At 40.8% G+C, this 25,562-nt stretch overlaps 1 protein-coding gene across 1 annotated transcript; it reads right to left on the reverse strand.

Annotated features, from left to right (window-relative positions):
* Nucleotides 1-5,416: 5,416 nt before the first annotated feature.
* cwf19l2 (CWF19 like cell cycle control factor 2) lies at nt 5,417-24,560 on the reverse strand. The gene is made up of 19 exons (XM_054597065.1): nt 24,436-24,560; nt 23,346-23,456; nt 22,703-22,822; nt 22,206-22,316; nt 21,785-21,904; nt 21,234-21,327; nt 19,708-19,826; nt 17,908-18,481; nt 17,449-17,689; nt 15,477-15,585; nt 13,736-13,837; nt 11,208-11,336; nt 10,413-10,550; nt 7,505-7,717; nt 6,911-7,027; nt 6,575-6,730; nt 6,242-6,322; nt 5,993-6,094; nt 5,417-5,677 (listed from the first exon to the last, which is right to left on the reverse strand). Exons 1-19 carry the CDS (start codon nt 24,526-24,528, stop codon nt 5,537-5,539), a joined length of 2,871 nt encoding a protein of 956 aa, XP_054453040.1. The 5' UTR covers nt 24,529-24,560; the 3' UTR covers nt 5,417-5,536.
* Between the last annotated feature and the right edge of the window lie 1,002 nt (nt 24,561-25,562).

A 25,562-nucleotide genomic window follows, 5' to 3' on the forward strand; every position in this document is an offset into this window, starting at 1 on the left:
GTTTGTATAATTATGTATGCATATGAGATGTGCGTTTGCGTGCGCGTGAGATAATGTCCAGGTCGGTCTCAGTCTGTGTGTGTGTGTGTGTGTGTGTGTGTGTGTGTGTGTGCATGTGAGATGCGTCTGTCTGCGTGCGGGACTCTGCAGCCTGTGCAGCGGGAGAGAGGAGCTCTGTCTGCCGAGGACGAGACTAACGGCACGCAAACGTTTATGTAAGGGGGAGGGCGAGGGGGGGGAGGCTCGATCCTCCTTTAGCCCCAAAACAGATCTCCACGGGAGGCCAAACACTGCTTAGAATAAACACAATAAATAGAATATACAAACATAGAAACCCTGCCAAAGCTTCTTTAAGGCGGCTTTTTTTTTTTTAATTATTATTATTATTATTATTATTATTATTATTTGTTTTATTGGGTTGACTTGCGACGCAACTCTGTTAAAACAGACATTATCCTACCTTTACTGACGAAATTGCAAAACAGAAAAAACGGGGGGAAAAACAGGTCGCCAAAATTGGCATGTTGGTCCTTCACGGTAATCCCGACACATGTGAATCATTCCTCTCACACACGGGGGGTTGTTTTTGGGGCATCCAGAAGATGTGGCGTCTCCCCCTTTTCCTCTCCTCTCTCTCTCTCTCTCTCTCTCTCTCGCTCTCTCTCCACTTTGCCGGAGAGAAATCCCCAAAGTCACAGCAGATGTGACTGCTCCTCTCTCTCTCCTCCGTCCCTTCTCCTCCTCCTCCTCCCCCTTGTCCTCTGCGACAGCGGTTTTCCTTTCTGTGCGCCAACTAACCGTCCTCTCATCATCCCTCCATCTCTCACTTCTACTCAGTCCCCGCTCTGCTCTTGCTTGGTGTTGTCTCCCTTTCTTTTTGTTGTTGTTGTTGTTGTTGTTGTTGTTGTTGTTGTGGCCGTGGCTCTGATCGCGGGCAGAGAGGTGGCCGGAGGTGGCGGGTGTGAGATGGGGAACGCGCAGAGAAAGAGAGCGAGTGAGTGAGCGCGCGCTGTCAGCCAAAGGCAGCACGCGCCGGTGATGCGCGGAGCGGTTCAGAGCTATCCGCCGAGCGCGCGCGGCGAAGTATGCGTCCGCGCGTAGTTTGGCGTTTTAGTTGGATGAAACCATAACCAATCGGTGGATGGATGGATGGATGGATGGATGGATGGATGGATGGACGAGAAGACAGATAGAGGTGTGATATCTCCAAATGACCTCTGCCTAAAATATTTTTCTGCATATCCAATCCTTTAAATTTAGCCTTACAATAACATTTTATTTTGTTTCTATATTCTGATTTATTTGTAATATTTTTGTCCTTGGCTCAATTGGGAATGATGGACAATATTCCATCATATACATAAATGAAATGGTTGAAAGCTCCACAAGAAAGAAAACAAATAAGTGGACATTGAGTCGGGATTGTTTTCATAAAAAGAAATAAAAAAGAAATACTGTTTCCAAGATCCAGAACACACTTCCATGGATCATGCTTAAATCATAACAGTTCACATGTGAACAGATCCATCACCATGGCAACTGATATAACTCCTCCACCAGCTGATGAAGACAGTGTGATATGGTTAAAGCTCAAGGAAAAAAGCCAAGTGGGCCTTCATTAGAGATTGCTTTGTCAAAAAGGATTACATCATAGGGTTACCGGTTGGTCGCATGGTCTCTGCACATAATGCAGCTGCCATGTGTAGTTTTACTTTTTAGGAAGCAGGTGATAGCGAAGCGGATAATGGGCCAATTAACATGTTAATCCGTCCATGTCTGTGGGGATGCATCAACTTTGTTTTAAAAGGGCAATTTAAAAATAAAAGAAACACAATTTTAGTTGTTGGGAAAAAAGTTGGGCTATTGTTCCGGTTTATGTTTACAGTGTCGCATACAGTTTATTATCATGTTGACATCTTGGCCGGTGACAAACAGGTGATTGTCCCTCAATTAACTAACTGGAAATGTCAATTAAGCAACATCTGATTATAATCAAACAACAGTCATGGCCAATAAGTTCATGGCAATGTGCCAAATGTGTTCAACATGGGTATTCAAGGACAAATATGGCTCCACGGGCAGATAATGGGGCTGGCAGCAGTGGCACACGCTTGTAGCCTCCCATTAGAGAACAGAACGATGCTCATGTCTGGCACTAATCACAGCCACGACCTTGACCTCGATTGGCAGAGCATGTCTGTTCATTGAGGGCCCCAAAGGGACAAGCAGAGAGCGAGACACTGAAACATGATGCATCACGCAAGTGCATGGATGTGTGCGTGCGTGCACACATAAGCACACACACACACAGTGTAATTTCCTGGAGGTGCCTACTAATTCATTTGACTTTCTGGAGAAGCATGACCCCAATACATTGCATAGAATTTAGCTCCTTCTCTCACACACACACACACACACACACACACACACACACACACACACACACACACACACACACACACACACACACACACACACACACACACACACACACACACACACACACACACACACACACACACACACACACACACTGACACACAAAACACACTCTAACCGACTGTCTGGGTCTCTCTTCCTATTTCCTTATCTGGTCGCTTACTCTTAGCAATCAGTCTGCCATCCATCAGTAATAATGTGGCCATTTAATAAAGCCAACACAGCAGTGGAATAAAATACTGTTCCAGTGAAGATAAGCCCGCTAGCAGCAACCCATCTATAGCTGAGTGCAGACAGGGCAATAGCTCAGTAACTGCAGGTCGTGGAATTAGAATAAATAGAAGGGGCACCTCCTGGTATCATGGTAATCTCCTTCAATAGGTACATCCAACATGGATGGCAGCACATTTTAATAACATTGCCATGGAAATGAAGTATGGAGCAGTGCGACCCAGAGTCTCCTCGGTATTGCCTCTTACAACTGAACTGGATTAAACAATAAAGTGTATTATGTTAACCCTCATGCGCTCGTCAATATGAGTGTGTTTGTAAGTAATATTTTGTAATGATGATAGTCATTCATTTAGATTAGTCCATGTACCTTTTCTGCAGTAACATACAATTTGGTGCACATTGCCAACCTTTATTTTAATATATAATGGGATGACTGATCAAAAACTAAATTTGAATGCAAATAAGCAGTTTTTTTAATTTAATAAATAATCATTATTAAAATAAATTACACACTAGTTACCTCTTAGCCAGAGTTAAAGTAGGTTTAAAATATTTACGTTTTTTGATTATGAATTTGACAAGATTGCAGTAAATTAAACTACGTACATGAGAAGAAAAGGGAGGAATATGTTTTGCAGACACATTTACAGGGTAATCTCAGCTACAACCCTGCAGCATACTTACATGGCGTCTAACACACATATATATATACAGACACATGCACTCGCAAAAACACATATATTTCAAATAAATCAATGTAAAAAGGAGAAAACCCATTTATAGACAAAACCAGCCAGGAGCCAACACACACATTCAGCAGAGTTTTTCAGCTGCAAAATCTGAAAAAAACTTGTAGTTTCTGGAATGCAGGAAGATAAGAGGTTCAGCACGGTGACACACACCAGTGAGTCAAAACCAGGTTTTCCCCAGAGATAAGCAGGAAGCCATACAGACACACTCACAACATAAAACACAATTGTAGATTCATCCATCTCCTGCCACACAAACTTGAGCATTTTAATGCTGTGGGCCACTCACTTGAGATTTTAGATATTTTAGTTCTTCTGTTTTTGTGCGTGCGTGTGTGTGTGTGTTAACAAGCATGTCAATTTGAATTTTATGACACAGAGGACGTTGTATTATGCCCTTAAAAATGTCTAGAAAGGACATATGCGTGTGTGCGTGTGCGGCAGAGACAGGGGGAGAAATGGCTGTCTCGGTCATAAATCTGCCCCCAGTCAATCTAATTGGCCATAACCATATATCACTCCAGGCCACTCTGGTGCTATTAACCATGAACCTGGGCCTCTCTGTCACTTGCATAATATAAACGAGCTGCTGCACTGTCCCAAAGGACGGTTTCAAAGGTACAAATCGGGTTAAAGAGCAGCAAATTGCATGTTGTGGTGTTACACTAAAACTGCATTTCAGATTCAGTTTGAATGATCACATTATAATCTGACCTTTGAATACACATTTTGAAGGTGGGATTTATTTTTGGCGGTTACATCGTATTCAATAAACAATAAATAATCCACAGACTATTGACTGCCTAGCAGTAAAAATACTGTGGTAGCCATGGCTTGCTGATCTTTACAGTGAAATGGGTTTTAGGGAAGTGATGATGTAATAATTATTATACAAACAATTCACAACTGTCACTTCTCAGGGAAGTTAATTTCCTCCATGCAGACTAAGGAGTATGTTATATTATAAATTATAAATGAAAGGGCTGCAGTGTTCAAGATACTTCAGTGTAATCCATCTTCCTGATATCAAGGTTAGAAATACTTTCCCATATATTCCAATTACATGGAGCAGAAAGTCATGAAATTGTACCAAGAGAGAGAGATTTAGTATATACCACAAATTATGTTTATAGATAAAATGATTCTAAAAAATGTAAATATCCATTGTATCAATTCACTCCCACAGATAGTATTTCCTGTGGAGCTCTCTGCAAGAGTGAGAAAATCCTGATTCTGAACCCCCCCCTGTGACCACATATGTACAAGTACTGCAATAAAAAGCAAAAATCTGAGTTTTGTGCTTCACACAGATTCAGCACTAACCAGCTGCATCTATGCACCACATGGTGTCTGAGATGACACCTGGAAATGAGATTGGTTTCTGAAGTGATGAGCTAATCAAGGAGCCAATAGCTGAAAAAAAGATGAGGTCACATGTCGGGGCAAGGTGGCTGATTGCTCATGTATACACTCGCACACGTGGATGTGATGACAATGAAACCTCTTAGAATAGAGAGACAGCTGCAAAGGATCATGAGGTCACAGAGTAAAAAATGAAATACCAGAGCAAGAGAGCGAGGAGGGGCAGTACTGGCAAGAGAAACCTGAAAAAAGGGTCTGAGACTCAGAGACACGACTCCAATTCAGGTCTTTGCCGCCGGAAACTTTCTTCAAAGACGTTCCACAACCCACCAACCTAGCTGTACATGTGGCATGAGAGAACTGATCATACTTGAACGAAATGCAAATATACATTTTTTCAAAAGAACTAACTAAGAAAAAATAACACCCCTAGAGTCTTATTTAATACTTAAATACCTTCAAAGACTTCACACATATCAGTGTTTCAGTCTTGAGGGCCTTTTCAACATAAATAAACATAGCATGTGTGATGCAACGTTTGGTTATGTTACATACAAATAACAACAAATACATGAATCAAGGTTGTTTCATTCATTTTTTTTATTTGATTAAAACTGTAACAAATAGGAATTTTACATCAAATTATGAATACGTAGGTGCAACAGTGTCTACACCACAGTGTGTTTGTGTTTGTGTGTGCGTGTAATCTTCACTACTCAGCAAAGAGTAAACCTCTCTGAGAGTGCGTCCAGCTAGTCGTCAGTCTTGGTGCAGTCGTAGGGTTTCCACCACTGTGCGAACTGTAGGACTTTTTTCCTCTGGTCGTCAAAGTTCTCTCTGATCAACTTTCTCCAACGTCGCGGCTCCAAGTCCATCATGCCTCCTACCACTTCCTGTGAGGGGAAAGAGGGATTTGGTCATATCAAAAAATTGCGGTGAAATTAAGAAGAATTTATTTGTTGTTGCAGAAAAACTTGATTTTTAAATAAAGAATAAAATCCTTACAATGTTCATTTGAAACAATATTGGCATGACGCTAGAGGTATAGCTACTGTAGGCATTAACACACCTTTATCAAACCAGTTTTAGCTCTGACCCACAGTCAAGCATGTATAGTTACACTTTATGAAAATCCTTGAACTAAAAGACAGTTCCTTCTACTAACTAAAACAGTAGTTCAAAATATAACAATCTTAATGCACACAAACCTTTCCGAAGTAATGGGGGAATTTTTGTTCATTTTCAATGACATGAGCAAACCCTCCCTGGAGTCCAAAGTCTACAGCGAAATAGGGCAGACCTCGAGGAACCTAAGACGCATTAAACCAACAAGTGCAAACAATTAACGAGGATTGGAATGTACAAGAATCAGACAAAACCAGAAATATGTTAGAAATAACTGACAGGAGTAAAACAAACAGACTGATAGAAAGACAGTAAAGATGAAGCGGACATACAGCATGGCGGATGTCTTTCGAAGAGAGGTCGACGACCTTCTTGTTCATGGCCCATTCCTCATCACATTCCATTATAGCTTTCTGAATGCACACAAAAAAAACTGCATTACCACACAACTCAAAACCTTTCCCTGCAATTATTAATTTCCAGTATAAAACTTGAATGAAGAGAGTCACACACACACACACACACACACACACACACACACACACACACACACACACACACACACACACACACACACACACACACACACACACACACACACACACACACACACACACACACACACACACACACACACACACACACACACACACACACACACACACCTTAAAGTATATGGGTGCCATATCGCCCAGTTCTCGGGGTAGTGGGATACACTCCAGGACCATGTGTTGTCTTTTGCGTGGGTTCATGTGTGTCTCCATGAACACACAGTCCAGCTCCTGGGACTCAAACAATCGCACCAAAGTACGCCGGAACAGCTGAGAACACCAAAGCAGCACCCAGGTTAACTTGAATACATTTGAATCATTCTTGTTTGAGGTAAACAGTGAAACTGAATGCAGCATGTGGTTCTGATTTCATCTACCACTGCTATAAAACGACATAGACGTTGGAAGTTGTCATTTTAGCCTTTAGACTTGGAGCACTGACTGGCTAACCTGCATTTCCGACCACACATCCTCATCCAATCCGGTGGCAGAGCAGTGATGCTGGAGTGGACAGATGTGACAGTGACCCTCTGTCATCGACACCCCCGCGGGCAGGCTCAAATACACCTGGACACAAGATGGAAAATAAATACAAAAATGTAGTCATACATCCATTAATCTAGATATTTTTTATGTGACTGAGAACCTTAAGTTTTTCTTTTTAGAGCTGCAATGATTGGGCCATTCATCCATTTGTTGATGGCCAGAAAATTAATTGGCAAGAATTTTAATAATGAATTGATTGTTCTGATTCGTTCTCTGGTTCCATCTTAAAAAAAAAAAAAATCTAAATATTTTCTGGTTTTCTTATTCTTCTATGATTGTATAGACCAAACGATTAGGCAATAATGTAAATAATCATTGTTTCAACCCTATTTAAAAGGAGAAAATCGGCATATGATCATATTTGAGAAGCATGAACAAGTGAATGATTTGCATTTTTGCTTGATAACTGACCTTGATTAATACAATTGTTGACTAACTAATCAATTAATCGACCAATGAACAACGTCGCAAAAAAATCCTGTATTCAGGATCCCTCACCTTTCTCCCTATTGCCACTATGAGGTGCTTCTGGAGCTCTTGGCTGCTGAAGCACCGCTGGCATTTGTCCATGGAGGCAGCCAGCCTCCTACTCTCCCCGATGGCTCTGCTCCTCATCCTCTCCTCCTCCCTCCCCTCGCCCTCCCGCTGCGCTGCACTCGACACAAACATGTCATCCAGGGTGTAGTTGTCTCCGTCTGTCTTCCCCATCATCTGGAGAGTCGAGTGGAGCAGAAGTGGTGGTGGTGGAGACAACATGGACAACAGAGGAGATGGAGAGGAGAGGAGAAGAGATGCAGGGAAGAAGAGAGAAATGGTGAGAAGAGCTTTACAGGAGTGTCATTCATTGCAAAATCTGGTGCATTTTTTCCAACAAAAATCAACACTTTAAAGTATATAATATGTGTATTTCAGTAAATGATGGATAGGTTTTATTGATACTGTGACTTAATGTAGTTTTCATTTCATTTCAGGCTTAAAACAAAACGCATTCAGTGCTGGCACTACTTAAAACAGGGGAGAAAGTCTACTGCAGAGATATCGACTGTCCTTAGAAACTGGTGGTATCTTTACTAATAAGTACATGAAGGTCCTGACGCAATATTACCGTCTGTGCCGTTTCCATGCCATATTCTGTGTGTGTGTGTGTCTGTGTGTGTGTGTGTGATGTGCTTGAACTGCCCTGCATGTAAGTTGGTCTCTGGTGTGTGTTAACACTGTGAGGCAGGATGCCGAGTATCGACTCTGGTGTTTCTACGTCTGAGTCTTGTCACCATGGCGACCGGGCAACAGGTTGGAATTCGTGTGCATGTGAGAGAGAGAGAGAGAGGCGAGCATGGCTGAAGTGTGTGTGCATCACTCGCTGTGTAGGAGTGAGTGTGTGAGTGAGAGTGAAAATTGGATTAGTTTAGTGACAGTGTGGGAGGGAATGTGTGTGATATTGTGTGTGTGTGTGTGTGTGTGTGTGTGTGTGTGTGTGTGTGTGTGTGTGTGTGTGTGTGTGTGTGTGTGTGTGTGTGTGTGTGTGTGTGTGTGTGTGTGTGTGTGTGTGTGTGTGTGTGTGTGTGTGTCTGGAGGAGTGATTGTGTGCAGCAGCACATGCTACATTTGTCCAAGAGAGACCATTTTATTTTCTTATACACATATATCAGCCTTATCTTTCACTGCTGAGGATTACTTTTCTTTACATGTCTTAGCTAATGATACATTGACACATTCTTGATGCAATTTAAATTCTAGATTTTGAATTCAGCAAGTAGCAGGAGAGTGGAAGGGGTAGACATGTCTGGTATTATACTCAAATTCTATTTCAAAATACACTACACTAAACCCCCAGACAATGCTCGTCTGCTTACAGACTTTTTGTCTCTGACCAATGGATAAATCTGGTATTTATAGAAGCCCTGCCATGGTAACTGTAGATCTATTTTTAGTGACACTCTTTGTAGGTGCAGAACGTATGTGTGTATTTTTATACCCTTGCATTTGTAATGAATATACGAGTGAGTGAGTGAGTGAGTGAGTGAGTGAGTGAGTGAGTGAGTGAGTGAGTGAGTGAGTGAGTGAGTGAGTGAGATGAGTAAGTGAGTGAGTGAGTGAGTGGAAGTGAGCGAGTGTGTGAGGGCAGAGGAAGTCGAAGAAATGGAAAACATGGACAGAGCTTCTTTTTTTTCCCTTTTTTCCTCCAAGCCCCTTTTGTTTATCAATGACACACACTTGTCAGTAGGAATTCCACACTACTTGTTGTCATATTCCTACCTACAGGGAGAGAAGAAGTAAACAAGAAGAAAAGAGAAGACGGAACGAGGAAGAGTGCAGTCTGTAGAGCTGCTGATAGACTGACACACGCACCACAACCTGCCACTACCCATCTGCTGCTGTATGTCTATTTCAAGCACACAGTTGAGGAGAGAGAGTCGCAGAGAGAGTGGATGGAGAAGAAGGGATAACAACACAGAACCAAATGCATACAAATCTAAGTATTCCAATTAATCTAGATTGATTTGTAGATTTTAGATAGATTTGTACCTTTACGATGCCATATTTCTGTCTGCCTTTATCTAACTTTTTTTTATGTCAATGCAGTTGGGATGGGTGATCCATTTGTCAAATTGAATTGGTCAAGCAATGCAACCTTCAGTATGTATTCAAGAAGCAACATTGTGTTGTTTTCAACAAGTTTTCAGGTACAGCTGATCTAATCTGCTGCCTCCAAGTCCAAGATCTACTTCCGTCTATTGCATATCCCAGTTAATTTAAGTAATTATTTATTAAAAATGCAATGACTACAAAATAACTCCAAAACTAAGTGAATAATGATGATATTTTCTGAGCGACTGCAACAACTGACAATGCAAGCCAACTTGATCCACCTAACTTGAGTTTGCTAACTTCAGGTACAAACAGTTCTGTCCTTCATTGATTAATTATTTTGGACACAACTAAACTGATCTGAACAGTTCACCCCAAAAAATCTTATTTTTTGTAGTGCAATTTATCAATCTAGATTGTTTTGGTTTGAGTTGCTGAGTGTTGAAGATATCAGCTGTATAATGAGACTATATGGAACCCAGCTTGTGGTGCTCAAAATCGCCCCAAAAAATGATTTGTACTGAACAGCACTCGCCAACTGCATCACTGCACAGAAGTAAGAATGCAGCTGTACTATATACTCTTAACTCACCCAAAACCAGTGAGCTAGCTAACATTACAGCTCAGTGGAGGAGGACGCCATTATTGTTTACATCTTGCACAGTCATAAGTCTCTCTCTTGTCCATTAGTAGAAACAACTTGCCATGTTGCTCTTTCTCTGGGTCTGTTTTCAAGAGGTTAAAAAGGTAATCCCTAAAATTTTTGAACTTGCTATTAAGGCTTTTTCCTACGAGTTAATAATTAACATTTTCATACCTTGGAAGCCATGCGAGAGTAGAGGGCGTTCTGATCCTGAGCAGAGCTCATCTTCTCCCTCCTCACCATGTCCTTCAGACCCACATTGTCATCATCCTGGAAGTAGCGCACACGCTCACCGTCAACATGGGTCTCAACCTGATGAGAGAGGGAAAGAGAGAGGAATGTGAAAATAGGGCAAGGAGAGACGAGGCGGTGAACATGAATACACACTGGAAATTGGGTGCTGAAAGTCAACAAAAAAAAAAAGACACAATCTTAAAAGCTGTTCAAATCACATACAAAAATCACAGCCTTGAAAGGAGGAATGAGAAAGTGACAATGGAGAGAAGAAGATGACAACCTGGAGAGATGAACTCTGACAGACAGAAATAGACAAAGGGAGATACTGATCATGAGGGATACAGAGGGCAAGACAGACAGTAAGAGAATCTGGGCCACATAAATTCATAACAAGCAACAACTCAGAGTGAACTGGAGCGCTTTGTTTACAATACACACGTTTCAACTCAGAGTCAGGTGACAGCCCTGCTCTCATTACACACTCTGATGAATACCAAACGGCATGGAACAAATAGCAGGACACAAACCTCCTCTTTTCTCCCCCTTTTTCTTAATACCTCTGTCTTCTAGTTGCAACAATGTACAGGATCGCTGTCTTTGTCCTACATCGTGGCTTTCTGACGCGGTTCAAGATTATTATTTTATGCTCCCTACCGTCCAGTCATTAGTTTCTATTTTTCAATTTGACTTTTTCTGCATTCATTTCACTCGTCATTCTCCCTCTCTCTTTACCGCTTTCTTCTTCCGTCGACCTCCGTGTGGTTCTTGGGGTCCAGAGGGGGCATTGACTGGCCAGGCGCGACCCGATTGGTCTGTTCTGAACAGCAGGACTTCCTGGTCTTCACTGGTGCGGCCTGTCACCTAAAAAAACAAAACAAAGCCAGGTCATTTTCCCTTCTGATTTAATTTTGAAAATGAACATTTTGATTCCAATTGACATGCAATATCTAAAACACATGAATACGTTTTTTTTCCTTTTTCTTGTCATTCAAATTTCTGTACTTTGGAGAATGCACAACCTTAGTGTAATGCTTGAGGCACATGCTTCACTGTTCGCTTGAGCAAAAGAGGCCGAGTCTACACTGAACATTTAGCAAAGTGGTGTGTTTGACTCATAGCAACAGATGTATGTCAGGGAGCAAGAGGAGAAAAGAGGGGCAGTAAGGACAGAGGAAGAAGCTGTATTTACATTTTTATTCCACTAATAATCAGGGCTCCATCACAGTAAAAAAGATCTTACATGAACACCTACATTAATTCAGACTACTACAATTTGTAAAGCTATTCAAACGTTCTGCGTTGAATTAGATTTAAGTTGTTCCTCTGTGAAAACACATATGTTTGAGAAGTTATAGTGAGCACCTTTAAATGACGTTGGGAGAACATTTAAAAATATGTTAAAATAATTGACTTCTGTTTAAACTTCAGTGGTAGAATGATCTGATAAAACTGCTGCTTCAGTGCCAGTTTAGCGCTCAACACAGGTCTGTGTTTTTCAAAGATCAAAAAGTGTGCTTATTATGAGGAGCTGAAGTCTGAGTTGTACAAAGACTGAAGTTTGACCTGACAGGTGGAGACAGACAGCCAAGAAACAAGAACATGGTGGGAGTAGCAGAGAGGATAGGAGGCAGTAACAATATATTTAAACTGGACTGTCAGAAACAAAATGATAGAAGAGAATATTTTCCCTCTTCGGTCGACACAGTTCGGCCTTTCAAGGCTCCACGCGTAGTGAAAATATGAGCCAGACAGGCAGCAAGAGTCAAAACACTGAACAGTGAAGACAGGCCAAAAGTCTTCTATAACAAGATGGATTGGAAGGATCTCTAAAGAGTGCAAATCAACAGCACTCCATCTCTAGTGCTGAAGTACCTCTCAGCTGATAAGTACACTAAAACCTAAGAATTATGATATTTACACAGAAACGTTTCTGAGGATTTCACCGTCCTTCAATTTGGACAGGACAGTCTTCGTGGGGACAAATCTGGCCTAACTTGCAAATGATGATACACTGTACAGTTTAAATAAGTAATCACAGCTTGCTTTCCATGTGTTTATAAAGTTGTCTTGGTTCTGCTCATCTCGGAAATAGACCTCCATTTATTTCTGCATACACATATGTGTGTGTGTGTGTGTGTGTGTGTGTGTGTGTGTGTGTGTGTGTGTGTGTGTGTGTGTGTGTGTGTGTGTGTGTGTGTGTGTGTGAAGCCGGAGTAGGCATTAGCAACGCCATAGAGAGAGGAGATAAAGCAGTGCTGAGGTGTCAGGGCACTGCCATTGCTCTCTGTTAATTGCCTGTTCTACAGACGCAGACAGGCACAGATAATCTCTACTGTCTCCTTCCCTATCCGTCTCTTTCTTGTTCTCTCAGAAACATAACACTGGGGGCAAACTCTGAATAACCCCTGGTAGGAGAGTGTTTACCATTAGGGGCTGCTAGAAATGCCAAACAGGAGCATTTTTCCATACAGGAGGCGAGACATAAGAGCAGAGCAGCAAAGACACTTCAAACAAACAAATTCCTTTTAAAAAGCAGTCAGACGTCACAGCGGAGAGTTAAGTTTAATCTAAAGACGAGTGCGTGTGAGGCACTTTTCCTTCCTGTTCAGGGAGAGAGATGGATGCTGCTGCAACCTGCTGTGTGTGTGTGTGTGTCTGTCTGTCTGAAGTTTAGAAAGTGAGTGTTTGGATTAGCATTTAGACTATGGGATAGGAAAAAGAAGCCAGTAAATCTGACAGAGAAAAATTCATTGTTTTGTGTGTGTGTGTGTGTGTGTGTGTGTGTACACACACACACACACTCTAAAATATGTAGACCATGCCCGCAGCTTGGAATTGATGTGATTACCCATGTGAACATCTGCAGTGTGTATCTCTCTCTGTGTGTGTGTGTGTGTGTGTGTGTGTGTGTGTGTGTGTGTGTGTGTGTGTGTGTGTGTGTGTGTGTGTGTGTGTGTGTGTGTGTGTGTGTGTGTGTGTGTGATACAGTAAATCTGGGAGAAATCACCCTGTATAGATATCAGCGGAGGGCAAAACTGTTCTTATGGAACAGCAAGTATTTTAAGGGGGTCACTTAGGTATTTTTTGGTTGAAACTGTTCATTGCAATCTTAGAGAGTTTTTGGTTATGCTGTTGAATGTTGAATTGTACATCGTTATACCGTGTTTCTAATATTTTGTCTACTCTCGTGGAGTGACATTAGTTCTACGATTACTGTGACAATGAATGTGCAAGACACCTTACATATCGCATTTACAGACCTGCTTTGATTGAGCTGTTTCTTGTAGCGTCTTTCGGGCGACGTAGCTCTCTTTGGCTTTATGTGCTGCGTCCAGCTGTGATCTCAGCTTCTCAACCATGGCCTGAAACAAACACAAGCACACAACACTTAAATCAGTCAAAATAGTTGTGTACAGGTTTTATGGACGCACATGGGAAAATATACAATAAAATATGGTAAAAAGTAAACATGTAAACAAATAAGAGAACGTTAAAGCAGGTATATTATATTATATTACAAAAGTAAAGCCTAACAATTATATTGGAAGGCTTATTTTACAGCGGTTACCGGATTATGATATAAAAGGCATATGGGTGTATATGTTGGCAGATATGTAAACAGAAAATGACATCTGTTAAATGTTTTATTAGCTGGTTTAATATATAGCTGGCTATTTTCTGAATTCAAGCTTAGATCATTTTTTTCTAATGTTTTTTGACGACCGTCATAAGGCTTTGAGGCTGAACACTGAAACTACAGAAGACTAAGAAAACATCTGAAGTACACACAACCTTTTAAGCCATACTGCCGTGGCATATATTGATTACTTTATGTCCAAGACAAAAAAAGGCAAGTGCACAAGTGTTGAAGGCATTTAACTTCCACCCACACACACCCACCCACCCACACACACAAAGTGGTTGGGGAATATCAGTTTGATTGCTTTGTCGTGTAGGGAGATTCTGGATGTAAGGTTCATAACACTTAGTATTATGTGTGTGAAAGTGAGAGTGTGTGTGTGTGTGTGTGTGTGTGTGTGTGTGTGTGTGTGTGTGTGTGTGTGTGTGTGTGTGTGTGTGTGTGTGTGTGTGTGTGTATTGTAGCAGACAGCTCTGTAACACTGTATAAGAGATCCCTATGCACGCTTAGCATTGACATGTGAAGACGGACAGATGGAGGGGTTAAGTGCACAGCTCAATGAGCGCTTTAAATCAATTTATCCCCTGATATGTCGTCAAATCCATGTCAAAGCAAATGTGCCGCGCAAGAGTAAATCATATATACCTTTATTGCAATGAGTAAAAGCAAAATGTAAAACTTGTATTGTTTTTTTAACTCTGCAGAATAATATAAATGCAGTGTAAATTTGATCTGTGACACACATGTGTGATAAGTATCTGTAAATGCTTGTATCCTACGCCTTTATAATAAAAGTGATCAATGGATAAAAAAGGACAAGACAGAATCGGTATATCATATAGTACATAACATTTAATCAAAGGAGTGTTGATTTTGGGTTGTTTGTAGCTTTAATGTGGCTGAGCTAGCAAGGTTTCTTCATTTTAAAGTTAGAATGTGTGTTTGGGAGTTAGTCAGTCCTATAAGAGTTTATTTAGCCCAGTTTAACCTACAGGAGATCACATGGAAATAAGTCAGTTCAAAAACCCAAAAATGGCAATAGCCAGTAAAAATTGCACTTGCAAGAGCCTGGCAGAACAGTGACTGATAGAACAGCTACAAAAATGTGGGATTTATGTCCTGCTTTAATGGATGTAACTTATGTTTCACTTTCACAAGAGAAAAAGCTTCACAGATCTTATCCTTGGAACGAGAGTACCTCAGGGAGACTTTCACAAATGGCACAAGGCTAACAAATCTCCTCTTATCTTAAATTCATTTTTTCCCCCTTGAAGGTGTTGGAAAAGGGCGAGTCATCTTATAATCACAGTTGTGTCATATTCAGCCAGATTCCGTGAGAAACTGTAACATGACCTACTCACCGTGTTGCCCATAAGCTCTGCCTTCACCAGTTTGGCTCCCAGTTTGTTCATCTCCTCCTCTGACAGCAGTGGAAGCTCCTCCTCTTCTTCCTCACTTTCACTCTCACTCCTACGAAAACAAGAGGAGGAGATTTTGAAGGGCACACCAAAACCAAGAAGTACAAATGTACATTTTAAGTAATAAGCAACCAATTTATGGCAGAGCTAATTCACAACCCTTAACTTGTTAACCTTTTAAATTAAACACATATGTCCAGATGGTTCAAGTTTCACAATCACAACCACATTGTAATACTAGCGATTCACACAAACCTTGTAATGAAGTGTCTTGTTCAGCACTTCCCCCATCTCTTTTCCTACACCCCCATAACCCCATTTGAAGAACAGGATTTTATGACTCTATTACTCTACCCAATTAGTTATCCTAAACCCTCAAATGGGGAACCTATTTGTGTAGTTTTTAAATCTAACCATCGAGTTGTTTTTCTTGTGAGCTCTTTCCCTGAGATCATTACAGCCCTGCCTTGGAGGAGCTGCACTGAAGTCTGAGAAGCATCGTTCTAGTCTATTACACTTCTCATAGCCTCATTTCATTCTGCTGCCACTCCGCAGACTCATTTCATGCTGCAGGGGTTCTCTGTGCTGGTTTACCCAAACAACTTAGTCTAATGAGGCAAAACACAGAACAACTAAGATGGCTTTGCAAAGCAGCGATGCTCCCGACATCTGGCCTACAACGGTGCTATATGTTTGGTTGCCGTGAAAGTAGGAAAACATATATGCTAAAATCATTTGACGCAATTTAACAGAGTTGCTGAGTCACTTAGTGTTGTTGCAGCTCAGTGTCCCTTTAGAGGAGACAGAATATTCATGTATGTTGAAGATATAGCATAATAAAGACGAAGGACTGTGTTAAGAGCATATGTGTGTCTAAATGTCTTTTATTGAAAATAGTGCTTTGAACACACAGACAGCTCTTAAGACAGAAACAGTACAGATGACATATGAGTTACAGAGTTCAGAGGCCAAGGGGACTTTTTCTGAGAATATCAAGACTAATGTTAAAAAAGCAGATAAGGATTTCAACAGTTCTTGTAGGTTCCCTGAAACTAATCAAGTGCATATGTGAAGAGACAGCCATGCTTTATGGAGGGGATTACAGGGAGAGAGTCTCTGAGGAGGTTGGCAACGTGAAAACATTACCTGACCTTACACTGATTGATGCTTTTATGCGCCGTGTCTTGAAGTTCCATTAATATTTTTGTGTGTGTGTGTGTGTGTGTGTGTGTGTGTGTGTGTGTGTGTGTGTGTGTGTGTGTGTGTGTGTGTGTGTGTGTGAGACCCATTACGATACAAACTTGTAACCCAACATCTACATAAGCTGGCAAAAGGACATGATGATTAAATAAACTTTATTTGTACTTTTCTTAGACGTGGAATAAGTCATTTATTCACATTCCATAAAGATGACTTTGTTTCACTTGGAAAGTCACTATCTCTGTGTTTTTGCCTTTGAATTGGAAATACTGCAAGAACTCCCACAACATATGTGCAAAAGCCTGAAAATATGAGTTTGGAAAGATATAAAGATGTTCAATACTCAGGCTATAATTTCTATGTAGTAGTGAATCCCAAATGAAAAATGGAATAATAAAACATTTTTCACGATGAGACTATGAGATGTAAAGCAAAATACTGATTTCATTGGTTTAAAAGTCTGTTGCCAAGAAGTTTGAAGAGCGTGTTTCTATGAATTTACTAGTAAAGCTACTGCTCTCATGATTGCGACACCCAGTGTGATTTGAGTGGACAGTAACGGGAATGGGAAATGGCAATAATCGGACTCCCCATTTATAAGGTTCACCCAAACACACATAGAAATTGGAATATTCAATCAATACGGTGAAGTTCGACATTATTTAGCAAACCAATGTTTTCAAGGCAACAAAACAAGGCATGAAAATCTTCCAACCTTGATGTTGTTGCAGCGGCTTTATCTCCATGCAGACCATCTTGAGGAGCAGGTTCAGTTTTCACATGATCCCTCTCTTTCTCCTGCTGTGGTTTTTCAAAGCTGGCAGATTCCCGAACGGGATTGCCGCTCTTCTTCCAGGCTGGCATGTTGCGGTTATGCGGACCAGAGTCTTCATCGTCAGAGCTTGGTTTCAGGAATCCTGCGGACGGCCGTGCTCGAGGAGGACGACGCTGTGGAGCTGCACGGGAAAGAAATTACAAAGAGCTTTGAGGACTCTTGGCATGTTAGTTTAAGTATCGTTTCCTGATTTGAGATATACATTGAGCAGATAGGTGACCTATGTTATTTCTCCTTTTAAAGATTATTTTAAAGAAAAGGAGCACTTGATATTTGATAGACGATAGATGTTGAAATTGATTCCAACATGTATCAGAAAAGGCCTCTACATCAACCCACCTTCACCACGGTCATCCTCCTCTGAGGGTTTGAGGAAGCGGCTTTTAAGTGACCCAAGAGAAGGAGAACGTTGACTCCAGTTTTGCTCAGATGATGATGTAGCACTTTCTCTATTTCTTTCATTATCCCTATCTGCATCTCTGTCTCTGTCCCCATTGCTTTCTCTGTCTCTTCCTCCATCCCTCTCCCTGTCTCTTTCATCATCTCTTTCTCTGTCTCTTCCTCCATCCCTCTCCCTATCTCTCTCTCTTCTGTCTCTATCCCTCTCTCTAAACCTGTCTCCATCTCGACCTCTCCCTTCCCCCCTGCCTCGATATCCTCCCCTCTCCCTCTCCTCCCCTCTCCCAGCATGGTATCTCTCTCCGTCTGTGGGTGATGAATCTCTCTCCCCTTCATTTCTTCTCCACCGATCTCTCTCTGCCCCATCTTCATCTCTTTTCCTCCATCTCTCTCTCGCCTCGTTCCCGCCTTTCCTCCACCCGCCTCTTGCTGTTCGGTCGCCTTCTCCTCCTGTGCTGTGTCCATACACGGCTATCTCAGCATCTGCAAGTCTTTGCTGAAATTCCTCCATTGACTGTAAAAGAAGAAACACAAGACATATTGAAATTCTTCAACAACATCTCAGGTTTTAAAGCTCAGATCTTAACAAATGTCAAAACTTTCACATGTGGCACTTTATTGAAGGCCAATTGCTTGCCCTCTGGTGTGGTCTACTCTAATTTTGCTTGCAATGTAGTTTAAGAGGAGTCTGCTCAGTTTAGCTAAACAAACGGTGGCTTTTCTGGCTTTCTTACTTACCTGAAAGCCAGGTCATAAAACAAATTGATGTGATGACTGGGCGCATAGCATTAGCTATTGTAAAAATTGAATATGGTTATTACAACATTGTTTCATTCGCCTACTACATACTATTGTAGAGACAACAACATCAGATAAAAACAAATAAATCTCCTGTATCATATAAAAATGTGATGAGAAAAACCACAGGAGTTATTGTCTACTTAAATCTGTGAAAGTGGGTCCTTGAATTTCACTACTTGGCTGTTTTTGTGTAATTTCCACAATTTTTTTTCGGCAAACAGAAGTCCCTGGGATTTGCACAACATCTTACAAATACACACACACCATCAAAATATTGTGCTACACAAATACTAAAATGTATACAAAAGCATGTATACAAAAAAACATGTTGTAAATTACAAGGTACAATAACCGCATATAAGATGTCTATGCTTTGCTAGAAGAAACACAAATGAGGCGCAGTGATGTGGCTGGCTGAGCTCCGACAAAGGAAAAAGAACACACGAACACACACACACACACACGAACACACACACACACAGTTCTGACAGTGACAGTTTATGTGCCGTCAACTGGAGGCACGAATGCTGACACTGCTGAAGGTGACATAACAAAGGACACTGTGCACTGTGTGTGTGTCTCTGTGATGTCAGAGGGAAAAAGAGATTAATAATAAAACAAGGCATCTAGACACACATTCCTCCCACAGCAGAGAGCAAGTAAAAGTGTGTAAGTGTGTGTGTGTATGTGTGTGTGTGTGTGTGTGTGTGTGTGTGTGTGTGTGTGTGTGTGTGTGTGTCCTTGAGTTCTGCGTGCATTTACTGTGACGTGCAAGTCAGAGCGACTATGAAACAATATTTTTATGTCCAAAACTCTATTTACAATAAAGTGAATATAAAGCAACGCCATCTTCTTCGAGTCTTTTTCGAGTAACTGCATGTGCCTGCTAAATTGTGCATGTGAATATTTGAGCCCTGCCAGTGTGCCATCAGTTCTCACTCCGTATCTCTCGGACACCACATCGTTGAGGCTGCGCTGCTGCCTCTCTGCCTGCTCCTTCATCCTTTGGTAGCTCTTCCTCAGCCAGCCCAGACCAGCATCGTTCACAACTTGCCCTCCTGGGAACAAGGGAAGAAAAAAGAAACGTTACAAAGACGCACATAAAAAAAAGAACACAACTTGTTTCTGCCGTTTAACTAATTCAGGGCCTCCAGTTAAGTTACATCTTCCACAATGTCATTTGTCTCTCAACTTAAACGATGATGCCACTTGGAATCTTGAAATTCAGTGGCAACAGTTCCTGACGTCATCTAATAACAAGGCTGGTATGTTGTAAAAAATTGAAATTACAAAAGGATGAGGAATTGGGAAAGAACATAAGTTAAAGTTGTGTGTTGTGAGAATCTGAAAAATAAATCAAATCCAGAAAATGATCCTCAAAAAGGGCAAATCACATGCTGATGAATTAGAAAGAAGAATGGCAGCTCAAGGAAAGAAACAAGAGATGAGTGAGAAGAGAATAAAACAAAAATCTGGATAAAAACATGAGAGAAAGTAAAGAAAGAAAAATAAATCTCCTACAACAGCTCATAAAACTTCCCAGAAAGAACAAAAAAAGTTCTTCAAGGACAAGTTTTATAATGTTCAAGGTACTAGACACAAACAGAACATTTAACAACTGCCAGTGGAAGAGGTTTTTTGTTGTTTTATTTTTTTACTTTTTTTCTGAACAAAACAATGAGTATCCAATGCTGTTGGGATCAGCTTAGTGTGCCTTGCTGTTAAATAGAGATTACAACAGAGAGGCCATGCCAACTCTAGATGGAACTTTACTTCCTGTGTAGAGATAAGAGACACGTGTACCTGCGTTTGCTTGAAGTAACTTTGTGAGTTTTAAATTTAATTCTCCTTTCTTCTCATCTTTCAGCACACCAAAACACTCTCATGTGGTCGTGTCTTGATTGTACCCCACAATTTTAAGGATCGACCTCCAAATTGGACCATGGGTGAGGTTGTGCGTTCCCAACTTACAGAAGCTGAAGGACCTTCATCTCATTTTGAGCATAACTGTGACTGTTGGAGATAATTACGCAAATCTATTTTGAAGCTCAAAGTTTTGGGTTGAATATAAAAATGTTTGTTTTTTTAACTAGCAACAGGTAGAGCAAAGAGTGTGAAGTGCTGTCAGAGAATATGGAAGTCTATGAGCAGTGTGTGATTGTAGAGAGCAGGAAGATTATTTGAATTGCATCCTGTTTTTCCTTTTTCTTTGTTTTTGCAAGAGGGGAATAGTGAGGCAACTCTGGTCTACTGATGATATGTATTTTAATCAGAGACACTGATGACCCTGCCTTTTCTTCTGGATTTCTCTGCTTAAATATTGAAAAATAATATCATAAACAAAGTCTGAAGGGAAATTGTATCTGAGGTGCTGAGACCAAAACGTCGTTATAGTATATTTTACTTAACTGGTAAATGTTCGGCTACCTAATGCTTCAATACAGTCGGCAGATCTCCGTTATTACCTTTCTTAGCAGCAGTACCAGCTATCTTCTCTGGGGGCAGACCACTTCCTCCATCTTTCCAGTACGGGTTTAGCTCCAATTTGTGCAAACCAGCCTGAGGAACCACAAACACACATAGACTTAAAAAAATTCTGTATACTGTCAAAACCACAACAGGGGAGTAAATGCTAAAAGTTTGGACAAAAATGCCTTGGGGATAACAATAAGTACACACACACACAAACACAAAACAAGATCCTGATGTCCAAGAGGTGGCATCCTCTGTTACCTTGGTAACCACACGATAAAATGAGAAGACTGATTGCCACAGTGTTTTCATATTATATGCATTCCATACATACGCAGATATGATCACTCATTATCTCCCTCTCACACAGACATTCAGGTTATTTTACGTGGAATTAAAATAACCGATGGATGTGAATCTGCTGACTGAGGACAACATATGCATCACAGGAACCATATGGTTTTCCCCAGAGTAGAGATGGATTGGACGTTAGAAATTGGAGAATGAAAGGAGGGAAAAAACACATATATACACACACACACACCTGTTCAATGGCCTGAGCCTTTGCCCTCTCCTCCTCTTTCAGTCGCTCTTTCTCAGCCCTCTTCTCTGTTGTGGATGTGGTACTCATTGCCAGGAAGTCAAAGGTCATCCATTCGTCTCGCTATGGGACAGAGACAGACAGTGTGGGGGGTCAAACAAAAACAAAGAGAGAGATATAGATCTAGTGGGTGGTGTCATGAGTGAGTAAGTTTGGTACTAAACTAGATGAAGCAAATAATGCATGTACAAAACCTCTTCATACCTTAAAAGATAAAGTATTACCACTAGACACTTGGGCTCTATTAATCTTCTTTATTCATCTCCAAAAAGGAACAGTCCTTTTGTATTGAATTTACTATGCGTTGTACAATGAGAAACACAAGAAAACATTCAGTATGTGTGAGACAAGGCTAGGGAGTTACCTCGACATTCTTTGCTGGGCTGAGGCTGCTCTCTGAAGGCTTGGACTCATCAGGAATCTTCCAGGCTTTAGCAGCTTGTGTTTGAGCCTCAACCCACTCACCCCCCGAGTCCTGACACATACAGAGAGGGAGAGAGGGGAAAATGATGATGAAGACGGAAAACAGTACGAGAGATTAACACATTAAAACAAAGGAATGGAAAGTTAATAAATGCAGGAAGAGGCCTAAAGTAAAAAATAAATAAATAAAAATGCCATCCCTGTGTAATAAAGACTCTGTAGTCTTGTAAGGAGTTCTAAATTTAAACTTTACAGCTCACTAGGAATGGTAGACTGGTAAAACATATTCACCTGCCAAAAACTTGTATTCATATGTATATCACCATTTCATCTAGCAGAATTTGAGTCATTTAAAAAATGTTCTGTGTAGTAGCATTTACTTGAAATATTCAGGTGTTAACTTGGATTCCTGAACTGGTAAATAAAATAATGACCCACCTCTGAGCTGTCATTAGAGCCATCTTCTGCTGTCTTCTTCTCCTTCTTGGCCTTCTTCTTTTTCTCCTTCTTCTTTTTAGATTTCTTCTCTTTCTTCTTCTTGCTCTTTACAGAGCCGTCCTGCAGATTCCATGAATTGTGTTTTTCATTTTCATTGGTTGCATAATGTTTTTATCAAGACGCAATATATGCATAGAGTCAGCACTCTATAACAGAAGGTATGCAGGGATTACTTATTTGCTCCATATGTATCCATCTAGGGGTGTGTTTCACAGAAGTATGATTGAATACACTCATAGTTGTTGACTTAACTAAAACCTAACATCATTGTCACATACTGCATTTGACCGATCCTAAGCATGAGGAGCAGTGGGCTGCTGTAAAGCGCCCGAAAAGAGTCTTGCACAAGGACATTTTGATATGAGAGGAGGAGCCGGGGATCAAATCTTCAAGATTTTCCTGATTAGCCACTGGATATCTGCTTCAATATATCATAAGGCAGTGAAAGCGTAGATTAATGTTTGATAAAATTAAACAATACTAGACTCTTGAGGTACAATACAGTTGTGACTTGGCTGGGAGTTACCCTTAGATGTTATTACAATACACTGAATGAGCAGTGAAAAAAAACTTTGAATCTTACTTCCTCTATCTCCTGCAGCCTCTGGTTGATCTCAGGGAGCATCCAAGTGTCCTCGCCTCTCAGCCTCTTCAGCTCCTTTCTCCTCTCTTCCTTCTCATACTCCTGCTTGGCCTGAATGACACAATGGAAATAAAAAGGTATTATTAAAAATGAAGAAAGCAAAGACTTTGGGCTGAAGTTATTGATACTGGTGGTGATTAAAGTCCACAAACAGAGACATTTGTCTCAATACGAAATGAACGACACAGTATTCCCATCGCCATGATTTTGTGCAGCCTGTTCTCTTATGGAGAGGAGGTAGTGTGCCTCAGGCTCTAGTTGTTTGGCGATCTCTCTTGGATCCAATTTTTATTTTTCCAAATATTATGTTGGTCTATTCCATACACACAAATTCTACTGCACATCTGTCCGTCCTCGGAGCGGGGTCCCTCCTCAGTTGCTTTTCCATCCATTTCCTGTTAGAGAGTTTCCCCTTTCCAAAGTGACAGATTGTAAAACCTACCGAGGCAAATTTGTGATATTGAATTGAAAAGATTTGAGCAACTAACAACTTTTAAAAGCTGCACACATTACATCTTTGGCTGCAGTGTCAATGACAGTGATGAGATCTTAAGTCACCATTGAGCCCCATTTCCTTTTTCACATGCAGCAGAATGAATCAGACCTGGCTCAGCTCTTTGCTTTTGGCCAGTTCAAGCACAGATGAGCGGGGGCAGATAATGTGATCACAACCTTTAGTGCTCATCTACAGCAGCCACTGTCTGCATCATCTGCTCTGTGTATCATGTAAACACAGCTGCACAGCAACAAAAAAAGATAACGTGCAATTAAATACCTGTGTACATGTGTGATTACAACAGAGAGGCTATCCAAATCTTTACACTGGCGAGTATGACATAAAGTCTATACAAAACACAGCGGCAGGTCTCCTATCTGGCCCAGCAGTGTTTGTCTTGTTGTGATCATTTCCTGCCTGCAGTCCAGACTCAGGGATTATGGGTACTGAGAAACAACGATGCCAATTTATATCATTAAGGAGAATTCCTCAGATAACAATGTGTTTGTTCGCTCCAGAGTTCACAGCTCTCACCTTTTCTATCGCCTCTTGTCGTGACTGTCGTTTACTATCCTTTCTTTCTTCGATGTAGCCCGTACTCTCAAAACTGACTCCGCTCGCCGCCATGACACTGCCGTCAATGGGTTTTGTTAAGTGTCGTAAAGCGCCGCAGTTTCCGTCAACCGTTGACATGTGGTTCTTGTAGTGCAAAAACACACACAGCACCATAAAACATCATCTTATCATATTCATTGTAGGAAGAGGGGGAAATATTATGGCAAACCCTCATTTGGTTGGTTTGTACATTGTTTCAAATGATTTACTTCCTCATTTAAACGTTTTTTTATAAAATAGCAATTTACATTACATTACATTACAGTCATTTAGCAGACGCTTTTATCCAAAGCGACTTACAATAAGTGTATTCAACATAGGTATTCAAGAGAACTACTAGTCACCAGAAGTCATAAGTGCATCTCCTTTCTTAAACAAGCATCTAAAAGCATAAACCAGAGCAAAAGTATAGTGCAGAAGCAAATTACTACGAAAACAATAAGTGCAACAAACTAATATGAATACAATAAGTGCAACGAACTGATACGAATACAATAAGTGCAACAAACTAATACGAATACAATAAACGAATACAATAAGTGCAACAAACTAATACGAATACAATAAGTGCTAAGTGGAAGGCTCAGGGTAGTACTTCTTGAATTTTGAAATTTAGGCCCCTTAGTTTTTCAGTAACTTTTATATCGCATATCACGTGTATGTGTGTATGCAAGATCTACACAGATAATAGGTGCTTGTATAAATAACAACATGGTCGTAAAGCCCCATGTGATGTAAAGGCAATTATAATGAAATGTTACATGTTTAAATTAAATAGAGCCCAATTGAGTTTAGAATTTTAGAAACACTACAAAAGTAATAGTGCTTGTCAATACCTAGAACAATCCAGTCAATTGTTCCATCTATACCAGTGTAACCGGTTGCCGTCACATATGTAAAATACACTGTTAACTATGATAGTAGACGGTTATCTGCTGAGGAGACTGAGGTCCTTTGGAGTGCAGGGAGCACTCCTGAAGACCTTTTTCAACTCCGTGGTGGCATCAGCCATCTTTTATGCAGTGGTCTGCTGGAGCAGCAGCATC

The sequence above is a fragment of the Anoplopoma fimbria genome, chromosome 1 (assembly GCF_027596085.1).
Source record: "Anoplopoma fimbria isolate UVic2021 breed Golden Eagle Sablefish chromosome 1, Afim_UVic_2022, whole genome shotgun sequence".
NCBI classification, from domain to species: domain Eukaryota; kingdom Metazoa; phylum Chordata; class Actinopteri; order Perciformes; family Anoplopomatidae; genus Anoplopoma; species Anoplopoma fimbria.